A 16,685-nucleotide genomic window follows, 5' to 3' on the forward strand; every position below is an offset into this window, starting at 1 on the left:
ATATTTGTTTTGTTCGGGCTAACATACTTACGTCCTGACATCGTCCACGCCTCAAGAATACATGCCCGCGTGCCAGCTGATTATTTGATACTTTACTTTATTTATCTCATTTTCTTTCTTGCTGTTTAAGTTTTGGCTGAGTTTTGAGATTTGAGGTGGGTTTCCACCCATTATCGTGGGGCGCGTGCGAAGCAGCGCTGGACCCCTCGAAGACTCCACTTATTCTCCGACAGAGGACACCCAACGAAGTGACCCAGGAATCGCCGTCGATGTCCTATCTGGAAGCCAGATTGAGATTTAGATTCGGCTTGTCCGTCAAGAAGGTGTTGGAAGAGAAACAGCTCTTGAAAAAACCCTTCGACGATGGATCGACCCCAAGCTCCTGTGACGCTTTCGGCGTCGCTGCCCCCTTTGACACTCCCTCCCAGTTTGACAGTTCGTGCTCGTAGGATGTTGTCCCCTGACAAAATATCACATACCTTCAACTCCTGGGGTTAAGGTATAATGGGTCAGAGGGGTTCCTGCCTAGAGACAAGTTCCTTTTTAGATTCGAATCCTTGATCCAATCGACTGTGCAAGGGAAGTTCTCTGTTGTGCTTGATTATATGTACATACTCCTGAATGGCGAGATGGCGAACTGGTACTGGGAGTACTGGCAATCCAACCCGGACGCTCGGTGGGCGAAACTGTGGACAACTCTCCGCGATCGATTTCCGAAGCCCGATCCCGAACGAATGGAAATTCTTCACAGGTTTCCATCGAGGATTCGACGTCTGGTGTCAAGACTTCACCAACTGTCCAAGGAGGCTGAATTGGTTAAGACTCTGCCACGCAGCTCCTAACCCGATATCAACCGGGCGATCCACAATCCGTGAGTTATGTGAATAGGTCGAAAAATTTGAGAACCAGCAAGACCGCTTAACCGTATGTCAAACGATTAAACATTCGGGTCCAAAGCGTCACTTTTCGGAAATGGACGCAGCAGAATTTTTTTGCGAAATGGCCAACCAGGATTTCCACGACATTCAGGAAGTGGAGTTTGAAGCTGTACCGCCTCGGGGTTGCTGGAACTGCAATGGTTTGGGACACAATTGGCACTACTGCGTGGGGGAGTTACGTCGGTTTTGCTACGGCTGTGGATCCCCAAACATCATGAAGCCACGATCTCCCGCTACGCGCTCCCAAAAAAATTGGAGCTTAGTATGCAGTGAATTCAATTCAATTGCACAGAAGTTTTAAGAAGGTAATCCTTGATGCTAAGATAAAAGAAGATATGAAGGTACCCTTGTATTCGAAGCCAACTTTTAGTCAAAATGTATTCTTCTGTATTCTTAACCTTGTCTTCTATTGAACAATGTAGATTAGCCAAACTTTGAAAACTTTGAGTTTGTTTTTAACTTGAAGGGCTGCACTCTTCCATTGGTTGATCTGGAATTTGTGCCTCTCAAGCCAAAAACAAAAATATGCCATTCATTACATGCAAATGGATTCACCTGTGCAGGCCCTGCAGTGTGGAGCCGTTTGGCATAGATTCACTCGAGCTCCAAACCAAACGAATTATATCCAACGTAAATCCGGGCCCAGTTCGGACCAAAGCTTCGCCGGACCTAGGCTCTAGCTTAATTAAGTTTTATTAGGTAAACCCCCAACACACATTCTGATAAATTTCCTGACAACAGCTGTTTTAGGATAAATTGAATATGACCGTCAGAAAGGCAGATATGTATGTAAACAGTGAATCCAATTTAGTAGGATTTTGTGTATTATACAAAACATTAAAAAAGTCCATTTGGCTGGGGACTGGAAATGGCTTTACCCAGGGTAAGTAAAATATGCCTTCGCGAGAGAATACAACTTATAGACAATAGATTATCAGATTATCGTATTTTAAGATATTTCCTCATTTTAAGATCTAGCAGGGTAATGGTGATTTGCTGAAAATATCCCTAGATAAAAGTAGATTATCATGAAAACGTCAGAAATTGAGCCATCAAATTTGATGTTCGAACAGGTTTCAAATCCATCTGTACATGCATAAGTGAAACATGTCAAAGTTGCGCAACATGTTCTTAATAATAGCAAAGAAATAATATGTCCGTACTTACAACCCATTAAAACAAACTTACTTTCATCTTCGAACATTTCTATTTCATTTTAATGCTGGCATTTCATACAAACTAGCACTGAACAGTTGGTTTAATTAGCTCATCTAAAATCTATACATTCTTAGGCCCCGAACCGATGCATACCCAACTGAATAAAATGGCCTCCAGAACCATGTCGCGAATAGTGTACTAATTATTTTTGCGGTCAACTAATAGAAATAGCAGAAATGAAATATTTTATTGCCTGTTTTACTTCACCCCTAAAAATAGAAGGCTCACAAGTGATTGCAGCATAAGTGAAAATTGAAATGGTCACTGATTGCTCTTGCGCTCGTAAACAAGTTGGGCGTTCTATTGGAACCGATGTGACATTTCGGTTTGGATAAATGAGATATTTTCTAATTTATTATTATGAATGTGCCAATAATAGAATGCTTGACAGTTTAGCAAGTTCGTGTTGTGTATTTTCACTCCCTTGGAAACAGCCCTGTGACCCACTTTGGCGAATTTGTCGTATTGGACAAAATTGAGGGAAGGAGCTGGTGGAAGCAAGTAAACTTAGAAATGACTGGAAAAGTGGAAAATCATTGAAAAACGTTATAATGTAAAAAAGATGATTTTTTTTGGTTCAGATTGCTTTGTTGGTTTCATTTTGATTATAATTCCGATATAACCTGTGAATCCAATGGAGGTGACACCGCGAAGGAGACACTATATTCCATAACAAAGGGCCGAGGGCCGATTCTTGTGGTAAACCATAGGCTGTTTAGCATTGTTTAGGGCCTTCATCTGAGTCGCAACAAAGCTGCCTTCCTTTCAGAAACGCGAGAACAATATGTATGACGTACGTCGCGGCACCTAGCCAAGGATCCTATTTGCCGCGACATGGAAACATCACAAGCCAACTGCATTCGTTCTAGAATCTATGCAGCCATATCCATTGCATTCCCTGATATTGCTTCCAAAAATGTTTCTTCATCGAACTTTTTAGAAGTCCATCCCATGTCTGGAGTTCTGCATGCTTTTGGTCTAATATTGCGCCCTGTTTGAAAGCCAACCGTTTTATAGTCACTACGCGTGTAATGCTTGGAGGTCCTTAAGTAGGGTATCACTGGCAAATGTTTTGCCTATTGTAGAACCCATTCCTCCGAAGCAGATCCTGCCTGAGATAGAACCATGGTATAGGCCGATCGCCAGACAGCTTTTAGGGATATCCAATTGGTGGACTTCGGCGCAAAATCGAGATGTCTGGAGTTCCTTATTAAGGCAGGCCTAGACCGAATACCAGTTGTTGCGCTGTTGTTGATAATGATTTCTCCTCTTCGGAATTTGATCCTTCTGTGGTTGCCGAAACGATCTTTTGGTGCGAGAAAGCCTTAAGAAGTATTCGTTCTTTTGTGTTTGTTTCGCGGCTGCCCAACTCTTCAGCCCTGACATGGAAATCAACCGCAATAGTTTTCGAATGATGCGAATCTGCATTTCGGATGAAAATTTCGATCAAAGATTTATACTTACCTCATGTGAGGCTTGATCTAACGTAGCAACTATAGATATATATCCCCGATATCTTCATCATCACTAACGGCGAAACAACCGGTATTCGGTCTAGGCCTGCCTTAGTAAAGAACTCCATACATCCCAGTTTTGCGACGAAGTCCACCACTTCGATATCCGATATCTCCAAAAGCTGTCTGGCATCTTGACGTACGCCATCGCTTCATCTGAGATAGATATTAACATATAGGCTTTCCGGGCAGGAGCACCCTGACCAATAGGGATTAGAGGACCCCTTACCGAAACCTGTTGAGCCGGATTTTATCCACAATCAGGCGGTCGTGGTATAGCTCCTAGATTCCAACCTTATTGAGGCTGCAGAATCGTCCATCCTCATGTAGGCGGCCAAAAGTTATTCGGAGGACTCTTCTCTCGAACCCAGAGTCGGTAATTTTTCTTGCTAAGACTTCACGTCTCCGAGAAATACATAAGGACTGCCAATATCACAATGTACCGATCCTATGGTGAGACGTTTCTAGCGAAACAGCCTTTGTAATTTAAAATAGGCTCTGTTAGCTGTTAACAGTAGTGATTTTGGACTCTAGATAGGAGAAATTTTCAACGGTCTCAAAGTTGTAGTCTTCTATATATATTATTTTCGTTTGGCCAGTGCGATTTGATGCTGTCGGTTGGTTGGCTTTTGGATTTGACTTTGCCACCATGTACTTCATATTGCTTTCATTAATCTGCAGCCCAAGATCTCAAGTTCACAGACCTGCTGGTTCTGCCAGGAGTCTTTTTCCGTCTGTGAAGTCGCTTCTCCGCTCGACGGACTTCGTCTCTGCGCGTGCTTGCGTCTTTTGAGAATACACTCGGTACGCAGCATTCTTCCGTTCCGTTGCTAGGTTACATTCATCGTCGAACCAGCCGTACTGACTCTTTTTGCGGCTGGGGCCCAGTACGTTTGTGGCCGTAACAATGATAACGCTCTTCAGGTGGTTGTGAAGATCATTTGTTGATGCTTCATCTCCAAGATATCTGTTAGCTGCGATTATTACGAGATTCATTTCTCCGTATAGGTATTACATAAGGGCTGCATTGTGAATGGCTTCAGTATTCACTCTCACCTGATTGTCAAAGGAGATTGTTGCAATTCGAGCTCGGAGCACTATGCCAACGAGATAGTGATCCGAGTCTATATTGGGACCCAAATATGTTTGTGGACCGCTTTCTGCGCAAACCAAGTACTTCCAACAACCATTTCGTGTGACACTGCTAATTGAGTAATTCGCAGTCCGTTATCATTTGTACTTTGGTGTAAGCTATGGGAGCCAACGTATCGCCTGAATACGGGCTCCGTCCCTACTTCGCTGTTAAAATCCCCAAGTATGAGTTTCATTCTTGGGACAGGTTTCGAGGGGTTCGTTCTGCTGCCTCGTAGAAGGTATCCTTCTCCGACTCTGCAGTCTCGTTTGTAGGGCCGTGAACGTTAATGAGGCTTATGTTTCTAAATTTGCATCGCAAGTGCAGAGTAAATAGCCGTTCACTTATATTTTCAAAACCGATAACAGCATTTTCATTTTCATTTCATTTCATTTCATTTTTTGGCTAACTAAGAAACCTAATCCGAGCACATGGTTTACTGGATGGCCACTATAATATATGGTGTAGTGACTCTTTTCCAGGAAACCGGTCCCTGTTCAACGCATTTCCTGCAACGCTGGTGAATCAACCCTTTATTGGGACACGGGGATGAACTACGCTCTCAAGGAAAGCAGAATCCCAATACTGGATGCAATAGTACACATGTAAGCGGTCATTCAATACGGCCCAACACACGAAACAGAAACTGTAAGAAAAGGACTGGCGAAAATCATACTAGATGATGCAAGAATAAGAGGACCAAAAAGAACAAACAAGCCGACATCGTCAGGAATCTCAAGGCAAATCAGTTTTTTATATAAACGGCCCTTGTCCCCGATGTAATGTGCGATTGTAATCATAAACAAGGAGGAGTACGATGAAGCAATCATGGAAAAATTGAACCATGGTAACTTTCTTGAACTAAAGAATGACCCCCTGCCAAAATTGATGAAACGAATAAACACTTCCAAGGATTAGGTGCCTACCTATATACAAACCTGGAAAGGAAATCGTCGTATCAAGCCCGTCAGTTCAGAAACTAGCACAATGGCTGGTTTCGAAACTAAGCAGTTTAGAGCTCAAATGTAAATCCGCGGTGAAGGACAGAGAAGAGCTCATTGAGCGGATCCGAGAAAAACTGAAGGAAATATTAAACGACCACACCACATTACCACTAATAATAGTAATAATCTTTAGCACAACAATCCAAATGGAACAGGTCCTTGAAGTGTGACAGAGCACTTCATTCAAAACCGTAATGGTACACTACAGGATGACAGTACTCTATAGGAGGCAATGTGATCAACATTGCGCTAATCGAGATTATTACCCTGACGTGACTCAGGTACTCATTCACCGCTGAGTCAACTGGTATTCGACGTCAAATCACGATACAAATACCACCGCCATCAGTTAGAATTGAACCGCGACCTTCCGTATGACGCAACACGCAATTTCCATGTAGGCAAGTCCAATATAGCCGGGAGTAGACTACAACCTGTCATTTTCGAATGTCAAAATAATAAACAGGGAGGGCAAGGTGGAGTTTGATATTCACAGGAAAGTCACCCACACCCAGCGAACCATCCCAATAGCCTCTAACCATTCACGGGATCAAAAAGTGGCCCCCATCAACTCCCACATCCATCGAATGTACACCGCCCCGCTAAGCAAGTAACACCTCGAGAAGGCGAAAATATAAATCGTTCTCAAGGAAAACCAGTAAAGCATCTAATGAGATCAAAGAAAAGACAACTGAAGAGGAGAGAACTAACGTACCTAAACAGACAACAATAATAAAGCTGAGAGGACAGAAATAGAGCTCCCGGCATTTACTCAAAAAAATTAATATAGAACAACATACCATATGCCGATACCTACAAGCATGAAACAACAGCTAAGACAAAAACTGGGTTCCTCAAAAGACTGCCTGCAAAAGAATGAGAGGAGTGGGATATACAAAACCGATTGTCTGGAATACGACCACATCTACATTGGACAAGTTAAAAGACTGGCGGCCACCAGGATCAGAGAACTTTTGGGGGAAGCACAGGCTGTATTGAAGAAACAAAGAACAGGGAGCGAAACAAAATCATCAGTAGTCACGCATATGGTAAGTGGGAACCATAACATCACCATAAATATGATAAATACGAGATGCTGCACACGGTAAGAAGAAAACGGCCATTGAACTTCCTATAAAGTTTAGAAATCTCCAGACTACCGGAGGAAAATAGGGGCGGGAGCATAAACAAATATACCCATGTATCGACGAAGAGAAGCCCGAAGCCAAAATTAACTGACAATTTACGGAAGAACTTGACATAAAATTATCGAACAGAAAATTAGTTTAACTTGCTTCCCAAGTGAAACGATCCAAACAACCAGAGGACTCGAAAGCCTTCAAAGTCTCTAACCAGGTGTTTCACGAAATCTAAGTCAGTCCTATGTGCGGTTCATTCTCCTTGTCTAGAAATCTTCATGGAATGTTAAGTAGTATCCTTCATCATCATCGGTAACACGAAATTGCTCTCTGGTTGGGGGTCATGTCGTGGTCGGCCTATTTGTCACTACCAAGTCCACTTGCTACGGGAGATTCACATTCCTCGTGTGGAATTAGAACTATTATAAAGCCATCCTGCGAGATATCTGCTAATAAGGATAAGGCGAAGCGATGAGTTTTCTGATGATCTGATGATCCCCTAAAATTGCGGCAAAGAAGAAGTTATCACCCTAAGATAGCGGCAGCAGGAGCCATTGTTTAGGTGTCGGCGTGAAGAGAGGCGCGGTAAATGATTGGTGCGCTTTCGCAACTAAATTTGAAGCATATGTTTGCCTTGGCTGTAATGGTGATCGAAGGACGTAAAGGCGGGAGCGAATGAAGAAAAACACACTGGAATGGTTAACGTTTGCCCCCTAACTATACATTCACTTGATGAACTACCATCACTGTTGGCAGCCCCAAGAAAGAATCCGCAACTTACAACCCGTGCACCGGAAGTCTCAAATCAACCAGTCCAGAGAACGTGCATTGCCCAATTGCGAAAGGTATCCTTTTCATAGGAGGCTGAAGAGTCACAATTTGTTAATGGACATTGTTAAGGTTCAGATGAACTTAATTTTTTCGTTAAATACGCAACCGGCGCAGTGTAACCGAGGGTATATGATACTTTAGGCAGATCACTGCAGCAACCTTTTAAGCCACCTGAACAAATTCTTAGAAAAACATCAGACCTGTGATGAAAATTATGGGAAAACCCGATTTCGTGATAAAATATGTGATAATGTGATAATAAATATACGGGCCTCACCATTGTTCCCCCCGGGAAAACTCCGGTTTGGTGGAACCCTGTCCTTCCCACCTTCCGCTTGTTTAAATGATTTGAGGTTATACAGCAGATTAATAAGATGAGGGAGAGCAGCAAATTCGATTACCATGTATGGTAATGATTGGAATTGTAGAGGTAATCGAGGTAATAATAAACGCGATAGCGATCAAACAACTCTTCGAGCTTTAGTAGACCCAGGTTCGGACAAATATATTACAATAGTGCAAAACACAACCTATTGATGTCGGTGATTAGTACCGAAGGCATAAAAAGTATTAAATAAATAAATCAAATAAACATTTCACTTGCGTTTATTTCAAATTACTCGATGTTGTTCGAAGTGTAAATTCTGCCGTCATCAGATATCAGTACAATGGAAAATTCTGTAATACTATCAGACATCGAGATCATTTTTGGTCCAGATGCTTTCGGCAGATAATAGTATCTGAAAAGTGACATCAAATATGCTCTTTATAACATATCTACAAATAAATTGGATAAATCCATGTACTCGTACAGGATTTTCGATGCTAAAGATGATAAGCATGACAGATTATTTCTCTCCCTTTTATGGGGAACTTGAAGTTCCCGCTGTTGGGTGATTCAAAAAAGTAAGCGACAGTTATTTAGTATACCTATATCGAGAGTTGGAAAATGGGCTAAGAAAGGATGCGCACTGAATGAATTTATATAAACAGGTACTACTAGAATATCTCGATCTTGGACACACGCAGGTGGCACCGCATCAAGCTGTCAAGAAAGAAGAGGATTCTTTTAACATGGGCTGTTCGTGGAGAATTTTTTTACAATGGATTTGATCACTTGATTCACATCTGTGATTTTGCTGAGACTCAATGCTTTTAATATATTCTCGTAAACTGCGGATATCAAAAAATTCCACGGAAGGCATTTTCCCTACTGTGAAGCAACCCAAATGACATTGAAAAGTTCATTGTGTCAGCTCAACCGAAAATCACTCTAGCATTCCTAGATAATTGGAAAGCATTCACCTTTCCTAATGAGTTCACAAGGAGAAATGTAAACACTTTTCAATTACAATTTCAGATACCCAACGAGCAATCAACTAAATACTTCCGCTGTTTAGATTATGTCCCTCACTAACCAAACCTCATCTGACCGGACACTGGCGGAATATCTGTGGACAGCATGTTCCACCGACTTGATAGATGATGAGCGGTGAAATTATCTAAATAACCGAAATAGAAAGCAGATATTTTTAAAAGAAAATCTTTTTTTTTTATTCTCCACAAGTCAATATGCCGAATTTTTTGAAATGAAACGCAAATATGTGGAGGGAAATGTGCTGGGGAGCACTTTCAGATTTAGTTGAAATATAAGCATCGAGTTAAGCGTGCAATCGAAACGTACTCAATCAATTTCTTTGGAGTTATTTACGATTAATTAGTATTAAAAGCGGTTTTCAAGCAATTTATTCTAGATTTATTGTGCGGTTTTGTTACTCAAAATGGTAATGAATTACGATTTGTTACAATAAACAAACACCGAAAACGCCCTATTCCGCCAAAGCTATTGTACTATCAAAGTTGATTCACGGTGTCGAACACTCTGTGTTGTGAATATCCCAAAGAATCTGTAACATGCAAAGTGCATTTGTTTGAAAATGGATTATTGAAATTTTTAGTTCAACCGCATATTTTGATAATGTGTTCATTCGTTCGTTCACAAAAGTATCTGGATGTATATTTTGGGCTCGTGTGCAGTGGGAACAACAAAAAGGAAAAAGTCGCACAGTAAAAATAACACCGCCAATTAACATACTTGTAGATTTTACTTTTGATATGTATCTTTAAGCGTTCTCGAAACTTCTAACCCGACCATAGTACAGAATCTAATAGTCTGTCAGAAGTGTTTCCGTCTATTTTGACGTACGCATTATTATGTATCTTTCACTCTCGCTATTTCTTGATGATTTACAAACGGTTCATTTCAAGTTTTATTTGGAGGCATCTCAAGTGGGGTATCTATCTTTTCAGAAAACCACGTTTGAAAATAACTCAAGTTTTGTTCGTATATTATCGGAGAATAGGCAATAGTTGTACTCATGAGTTCGGTACTCGCATTTTTGTATGCAAGGTTGCAGAGGTCATTATAGCTATTATAAATATCTCTAAGGGTATCACCTCACACTTTCTTTATTTCACCAAGTGATGTGATACCATCCCTGGAGATAGCTGAAACACGTTTCTGTCAGGGGAAACATTTGATAGCTTTGACTATTTAACTCCGTGACTTCACTACCAAGTAACGCAAAATGCGGCTCTACCTCTAATTCGGCAGTGTTTCATGCTATGAATACTGCTGCCTTAAGACACTGACGTTTCTTCTTCTGTAGTCTTTGTCCAGTTAGCTAGAGGCATCGTCTCGTCTAGATCGGATTCCAAATTTTTATCGGTGATAGGCGCAACATCTTCGTTCTCATTACCATGAGATGACATCCTTGCCAGTTCTCAACACCATAGAGGGCGACAGGGCGGAAGAAACACCGGTAGATTTTGAATTCTTAGTTTAGTCTCAATGAAGGTAGCTTCCGCCGCATTACCAGAAATTGTATGGTGGAAAAAATCATTGCGTATGTTTGACCTTCTTCGGTACGTGCGCGAGAAGAATTCCGGTCATTAGCTCTTAGTGTTTTTATTTTCAATAGTGACTTACATCTCAACATTGGTAGTTTATTTCTAGCTTAAGTTGAACTTAGCTATCTTAATTCTATTTCAATGGGTGGCTTTTACATTTGTTAGTCCTACCCGACTTTCTATGTAAATTTACTTTTCAGAGAATTTCATATACATACATCAATCTTGACATTTTTTTAGTTATTTTCCTTAGGCACTCAAAAAACTACTATTTACATGCTTAATTCTTACTTAAGATATTTACAACTATAATACATAAAACTTAAAACTCCTACATATAATCACACATCACCTGTGCTTATCATCTATATACCCATACCAGACCAGGAATATCAAAGAGGGAAAAGATGGAGAGTTTGAGGTTATTACTGACTATTTGACAGGGCCTGAGAAATATGGTCAATAGGGATGTACTAAACTGTTGGTAGAGTTGCCGAATTAATGGATTTGGGTGGTCTTCCATTTTCTCGAAAAACCTTTCTATCAAATTGAGAACATATTCTCGAAGTGGTTTCACTATTGGTCGCCGATATACTTCGGCGTTTTCCCGACCTCTCTAGTCTTCCAGTTATAAGATAGACCTGTGCAATATCTTAGTATTCGGCGTTTAAACGCTCCACATTTATTCATGGGAGGGTTGGAGCAGGTGATTCATGTAGGTGCTCCGTAACGGTTGATGGGTCTAAACAGCGTCTTGTAGAGAATCAGTTTGGGGTTGACATTAAGACCCATTTTCTTGCGAAGGGATAGTAGATCTTACTAACTGTGTCACGAGACTTAAACATAGCGAGCTCCAGGTGCGGATTAAATTTGAGAAATTTGTGAAACTTAACTCCCAAGTATTTGATCATCTGTGAATTGCCAAGTATTTTTCTATTGCTTTGGTGGCCTTATTTGGGCGGAGGTTTGACGCGAAGATAAGGGTGCCATCGGCATATTCGATAATGTCAGTGTCTGTCTCAGGAATGGGAAAAGCAGCCGACAAAAATGTTATATAAGGTAGGTCCTGAAATGGATCCTTGCGGTAATCCTGATGTTACTGGCAAGAGGTCGGATGTTTGGAAAGGAAACTTCTAATTGTCGCAGTTAAGGGCAGATCGTTTCGAGCCGGCGAGGTATTGAGCTGAGCCTGAAATATAAGGCTGATATTACAGCGTCACAGCAGATGCATTGGACATGGACCGGCTTCCTGGAGAAGAGTCACTACACCATATATTATAGTGGCCATCCAGTAAACCATTTGCTCGGAGTAGGTTTCTTAGTCACTGAAAAAATGAAATCTGCTGTGAGTGTAATTATGCGGTGTTTCCAACGATAAATTATCTGAAATAATAAAAAAACTTGTTGTTTCTTTTTCATTCATCATACTTGGGGATTTTAACAGTCAAGCAGGGAAGGAGCCAGTATTCAGGCGATACGTTGGTTCCCATAGCTTACACCAAAATACAAATGATAACGGACTACGGATCATTCAATTAGCAGTGTCACACGAAATGGTTGTTGGAAGTACCTGGTTTGCGCGGAAAGCGGTCCACAAACAAAAGTGGGCCTCTCCAGGCAGGATCACTTTCAACCAAATTGGCCACGTGTTGATCGAACGCCGCTACCTCTTAGCCTTGATGAATGTCAGAACATATAGGGGCGCCAATATAGACTCGGATCACTATCTCGTTGGTGTGGTGCTTCGAGCTCGAATAACAACACCACCCAGAATTCCCTCTGACAATCAGGTGAGAGTTAGCACTGAAGCCATCCACAACACAGCCCTCCGCAACACCTTTAAAAGGGAAATGGATACCGTAATAACCGTAGTCAACAGAGATCCTGGAGATGAAGCTTCAACAAATGATCCACACAATCACCTGAAGAACATTATCATAAATACGGCCACAAACATACTTGGCCCCAGCCGCAAAAAGAGTCGGAACGGCTGGTTTGACGAAGAATGTAAGCTAGCAACGGAATGGAAGAATGCTGCATACTGAGTAATGCTGCATTCTCAAAGAACGCGGGCACGCGCAGAGACTTAGCACGAACTCTGTCGAAAAGTACATGGAGCAACTGCACAAGGCGTACAAGTTTTACATTTTCTGTCCCATTCATAAAACTGGAGATATCACACAGTGCAGCAACTATAGAAGTATCACGTTCTTGAGTACCTACTCTCCGCTACCTTGCTAGGCCGGGATGCCTAGAAGAAGAAGCTTCACTCCAGGGAAATCAGCAACAGATCAAATTTTCTCTGTGTGGCAAGCGATAGAAAAACTGCTGGAATATGGACAACAGTTGCACCATCTATTCATCGACTTTAAAGCCGCCTATGATAGCATAGCCAGGGTAAAACTGTACACGGCCATGAGAGAATTCGGTATCCCAACAAAATTAATAGACTAGGCCCCCCGACCAATGTGGGAGGCTAGATAAAAGCAGCAGGATCACTCTTGAGACCATTCAACATCAGCAACGGTCTACGACAAGGGACATATCAAGCGTCCTCTTCAACCTGTCTCTGGAGAAAGTGATTTGTGATGCAGATGTCAATTCAAGAGACACCATCCTTTTGAAGTCCATCCAAATATTGGCCTACGCTGACGATATTGACATTATGGGGAGAACAACCCGAGATGTACAGTCTACCTTCATCCACATCGAGCAGGCGGCTCGAGATTTTGGGCTGTAAATTAACGTAGGCAAGACGAATTACATGGTTGCAATGTCAGCGCCAAAAAGCAATGAACGGACAACATTGAGTTGTATTGGCCAAACGAAAACATTAAAGATAGAAAGACTATGACTTTGAGACCGTTAAACATTTCTCCTCGACACAACGAATAACAGCTACGACGGCATTTCCTGAATCTGGGTCGCCTCCACTTCCGAACGAGACATCGACCACAGGAATCCGACGATTTCGAATTTTTGACCACTTTCACGACCCGGGGTTCCTGGAAATTTTCAATTTTCTTCGATTTTCACCAGGCCCTCAGGCGGTGAATTTTCCGCGATATCTCGCCTTCCCGACGTTGTAGAGTAGAAATTCTTGCATTTCCTGAATCTGGGTCGCCTCTCCTTTCTAACGAGATATCTCCCACAGAAATCCGACGATTTCGAATTTTTGGCCACTTTCACGATGTCGAAATTTCCAATTTTCTTCGATTTTCACCAGCCCCTGAGTTGATGGATTTTCCGCGATACCGCACCTTCCCGACATCGTAGTGTAGAAATTCTCGCATTTCCGCGCACGGTTGTTCACCGCCCGCAGAGGCTATTTCAACTTGCAAGAACTGTTTCGCTCAAAGCGTCTCACCATAAGGTCGAAACTTATTCTAGAAGACAATGACGTTGCCAGTCTTTGTATATTGCTCGGAGACGTAGGTTCTTAGCAAAAGAAAATTGCGAACTCTCGGCCGCGTTCTAGAAAAGAGTTCTCCGAAGAATTTTTGGCCCAACATGAGGATGTATGATTCCGTAGCCTACATAACAACAAAATGCGATCCTACCCCAAAACCTCTTTCCGAAAGAAAAGGTGAACATCCTCGCAGCTCGCTTCCTTAAAGCACACCATTGCGCTCTCTACTTTCGTGAACCACGTTTTGACAACGAGGTAAACGAAAAAGTCTCTCAACTTCTTTCCCTCCCTTTGGTCCAGACTCCGTCATGGCGTCCATCGCCACCTTCAAAAATAAAAAATCAGTTAGACTTGAGAAAATCCCCTTCATCATCCTAAAAAAGTGCGTTCCTAGTATTGCTCCCATCATGTCCTCTATGATTAATCCTGTCTCATCAACGCCCACGTCCCAAGAGATTGGAAGAGGCTCGGATAGTTCCGACCCTAGAAAAGAGCCAGCATCCTCTAAATCCCGATAGCTACAGGCCTATTTCGAGCCCATCATCCTCCGGCTAGATCCTTGAGCGGATGATAAAGGCGACTGTCAACCGACCTAAACACTGGGTTGACCATGCGCTCCTCGTGCTAAATTGGACGTTCTCCTAGGGCCCAAACGACCGACCATAGCTTGTCTCCTCGACATAAAGAAGGGGATTACGTATTCTAATACGGACTAGTTTATAAGCTTTCCGAAGCCGTCAATTTCCAGCCCCACTTCTACAACTAATTCTTAGCCTTTTTGGCGGGTGGAAATCCCAAGCTCAACTCCAACAACACCTTTCTTCTCCCCACTCACGTCCGGCTGGCATCCTACAAGGGTCAATCCTCTCCGCTACTCTCTCTTCCCTGTTCACAACAGATCTACCCAAACCAACTCCACACCCAAACCCAATCTGAGTCCTGCAATATGCGGATGACCTCATCCTCTACATCTCCAGCCCAGCCGGTAAACCCCGCCTGAATTCCTATTTAGACGAGCATTACCGGTACTTCACCCATTGGAAATTCTCTCTAAACTTACACAAATGGAAACCTATCGTATTTGTAAATGAATTCACCTACATTGGGGTGATTGTCAACTCCTGCCTATCCCACGTCCCACATATCACGAAGGCAATAAGCGGTGCAACTGATGCCTTCAAATCCCTTTACCCAATCCTGAAATGCAAAATCCCAACATTTCTGAAAGTCAAGCTGTTTTGCTACAAACAGTTTGTCCGTCCCCTCCTCATTTCCGCTTCATTTTATAGTCCGACAGCTCCCGGCAAAGTGTGCAGAATCCAACGCAATCACTCCGAATACATTTCCAACCAGATGGTCTAGAACATCTATCGAACGCCTCGCATCGACACCGTCCTAGCCCGTCATGCTCTCAACTTCCTCACTAAATGTCAAAGCCATCCTACTCTCCTTATCCAGGCCATGCACATCGAGTTCATCGAAGAGAATCTTCTATGAACTCATCTGTTCCCTCAAATCCTTTTATCTCCCCATACCCGAAACCTCCTTTTTGATCTGGACGTTAGAGTAGACTTCTACATCGGTAACTACTCCTCATCCCAATTTTTAAAATTCATCCATCCCCAGCGCAAATCCTAACTTCTTTTTCCCAAACCTCTCTTGGATGCACCTCATCCCAACCCACGTCCTAGTTCCTCCCCATTGCCCACCCACTTTTTTTTTACTTTTCGTCCAAAAAAGTGTTTTTTTTTTCATTTGAAACTCAACTACTTATTGTAGTCCTAAAACTTGCATCTCTTGATCGGTCGGATGAGCGACTGGTTGTCGGAGCCTGCGAAAAAAATGTCTATTGAATAATTTGAATCTCTCGACATCTCTCAGCTCCGCTGTCCAACAACGAAAATTCCATATTACACTTACCACATGGGAATAGCACATCCGAAAATTTCATTCCTTTATGTCAAACGCATTTAATTGTGCGTTAGCATGGAAGAGAGCATTGCAATGTTGATTTTAAAGAAAAAAAGTTAATGATCGCTTTGTTTCCAAATATATACCATCAGAAAATGAAGAAACAACGATGAATGGCATGTCGTGAAACCTGGGATACTACAAATATTCCATTCACTCCAACTAGGAAGCCAATGTGCACTTCTTATCTCGCTGGCGCACAGAATTAAGAAAAGATACTGCTAATTTAAACCGACACTATCAAAATTCTAGATCTGATCAGTCATCGAATTACACTAAAAAGTCGTGTTTCATGTCATATTGACGTCATTTAACTCGTCAAAAATATTAAATTAGTCCTTGGCATCTCTTCAAAAATTTCAACTTCATAGTACATATATCACATCACATATCAGATGGAAGTTTGCTGCATTAGTGTCGTGGCATCTGAATAGTAAATGAAAGGAAGCGAACATTAGGATGTAGTACTTCACCCTAAACTCCAATGAAGTTTCGAATATTACCCTAGTTCGTTATATAAATTTCCTATGATTTTATGTGGATCTAGTGATATCCACTAACTTTACTGAAAGCCCCCTTTTCTTCCTTAATTATTTTGTCTCTTCTGCGGTTGAGGGAT

The 16,685-nt window shown here is 42.0% G+C and overlaps 1 protein-coding gene across 5 annotated transcripts in view; it reads left to right on the forward strand.

The window, feature by feature from the left end:
- The window catches only part of LOC119655295 (D-beta-hydroxybutyrate dehydrogenase, mitochondrial), a 122,622-nt gene that overhangs the window by 10,228 nt on the left and 95,709 nt on the right, over positions 1-16,685 (forward strand). Inside the window, exon 1 of one of the 5 annotated variants that reach the window (XM_038061119.1) lies at positions 9,430-9,560. The exons of the other annotated variants lie outside the window; for them this stretch is intronic. Coding sequence (XP_037917047.1) covers positions 9,558-9,560 — 3 coding nt within the window. The 5' untranslated portion in view covers positions 9,430-9,557. Of the gene's footprint in view, positions 1-9,429; positions 9,561-16,685 lie in introns of those variants that run through there. 5 annotated transcript variants of the gene reach the window in all.

The sequence above is a fragment of the Hermetia illucens genome, chromosome 4 (assembly GCF_905115235.1).
Source record: "Hermetia illucens chromosome 4, iHerIll2.2.curated.20191125, whole genome shotgun sequence".
Classification (NCBI taxonomy): Eukaryota; Metazoa; Arthropoda; class Insecta; order Diptera; family Stratiomyidae; genus Hermetia; species Hermetia illucens.